The sequence below is a fragment of the Pyrgilauda ruficollis genome, unplaced genomic scaffold (assembly GCF_017590135.1).
Source record: "Pyrgilauda ruficollis isolate IOZ18807 unplaced genomic scaffold, ASM1759013v1 scaffold2075, whole genome shotgun sequence".
Lineage (NCBI taxonomy): Eukaryota > Metazoa > Chordata > Aves > Passeriformes > Passeridae > Pyrgilauda > Pyrgilauda ruficollis.
In genome coordinates, this window is record NW_024520041.1 from 2,581 (window position 1) to 3,200 (window position 620).

At 45.8% G+C, this 620-nt stretch overlaps 1 protein-coding gene across 1 annotated transcript in view; it reads left to right on the plus strand.

Annotated features, from left to right (window-relative positions):
• Positions 1-449, plus strand: part of LOC121353482 (delta(3,5)-Delta(2,4)-dienoyl-CoA isomerase, mitochondrial-like) — a gene marked incomplete at its 3' end in the record, with an annotated part of 2,273 nt that extends 1,824 nt beyond the window's left edge. Inside the window, exon 3 of the mRNA XM_041467353.1 lies at positions 313-449. Coding sequence (XP_041323287.1) covers positions 313-449 — 137 coding nt within the window. The remainder of the gene's footprint in view (positions 1-312) is intronic.
• Positions 450-620: the final 171 nt, after the last annotated feature.

Genomic DNA, 620 nt, shown 5'->3' on the forward strand with positions numbered 1-620 from the left:
GTCAGCATTGGGGGTGGGGTCGGGGTCGGGGTTGGCGTTTGGGGTTGGTATATTGAGGTTGGAACAATGGTGTGGGGGAATGGGGGGATGGGGGTGAAGATGAAGATGATGAAGATCGGGGTGAAGATGAAGATGATGAAGATCAGGGTGAAGATGAGGGTGGGATAAAATGAGAACAGGATGATGATGAGGATGAGGAAGATGGTGGGATGCGGATGATGATGACAATGATGACGATGATGATGACGATGAAGATGATGAGGATGAGATGACGATAACAATGACAATGAGGATGAGGATGATGAGCATGAGATGACAATGACAATGATTATGATGATGATGATGATGATGACAACGATGATGAGGATGACAACGATGAGGATGATGATGAGGATGGGATGACAGTGACAATGAGGATGACTATGACGATGACAATGACAATGAGGGTGGTGATGATGAGGATGATGAGGATGACAATGATGATGATGAGGATGATGAGGATGGGATGGGATGACAATGACAATGAGGATGATGATGACAATGAGGATGACGATGACAATGGCAACGACAATGACGATGACAATGGCGGTGACGATGATGAGGATGATGATGATGATGAC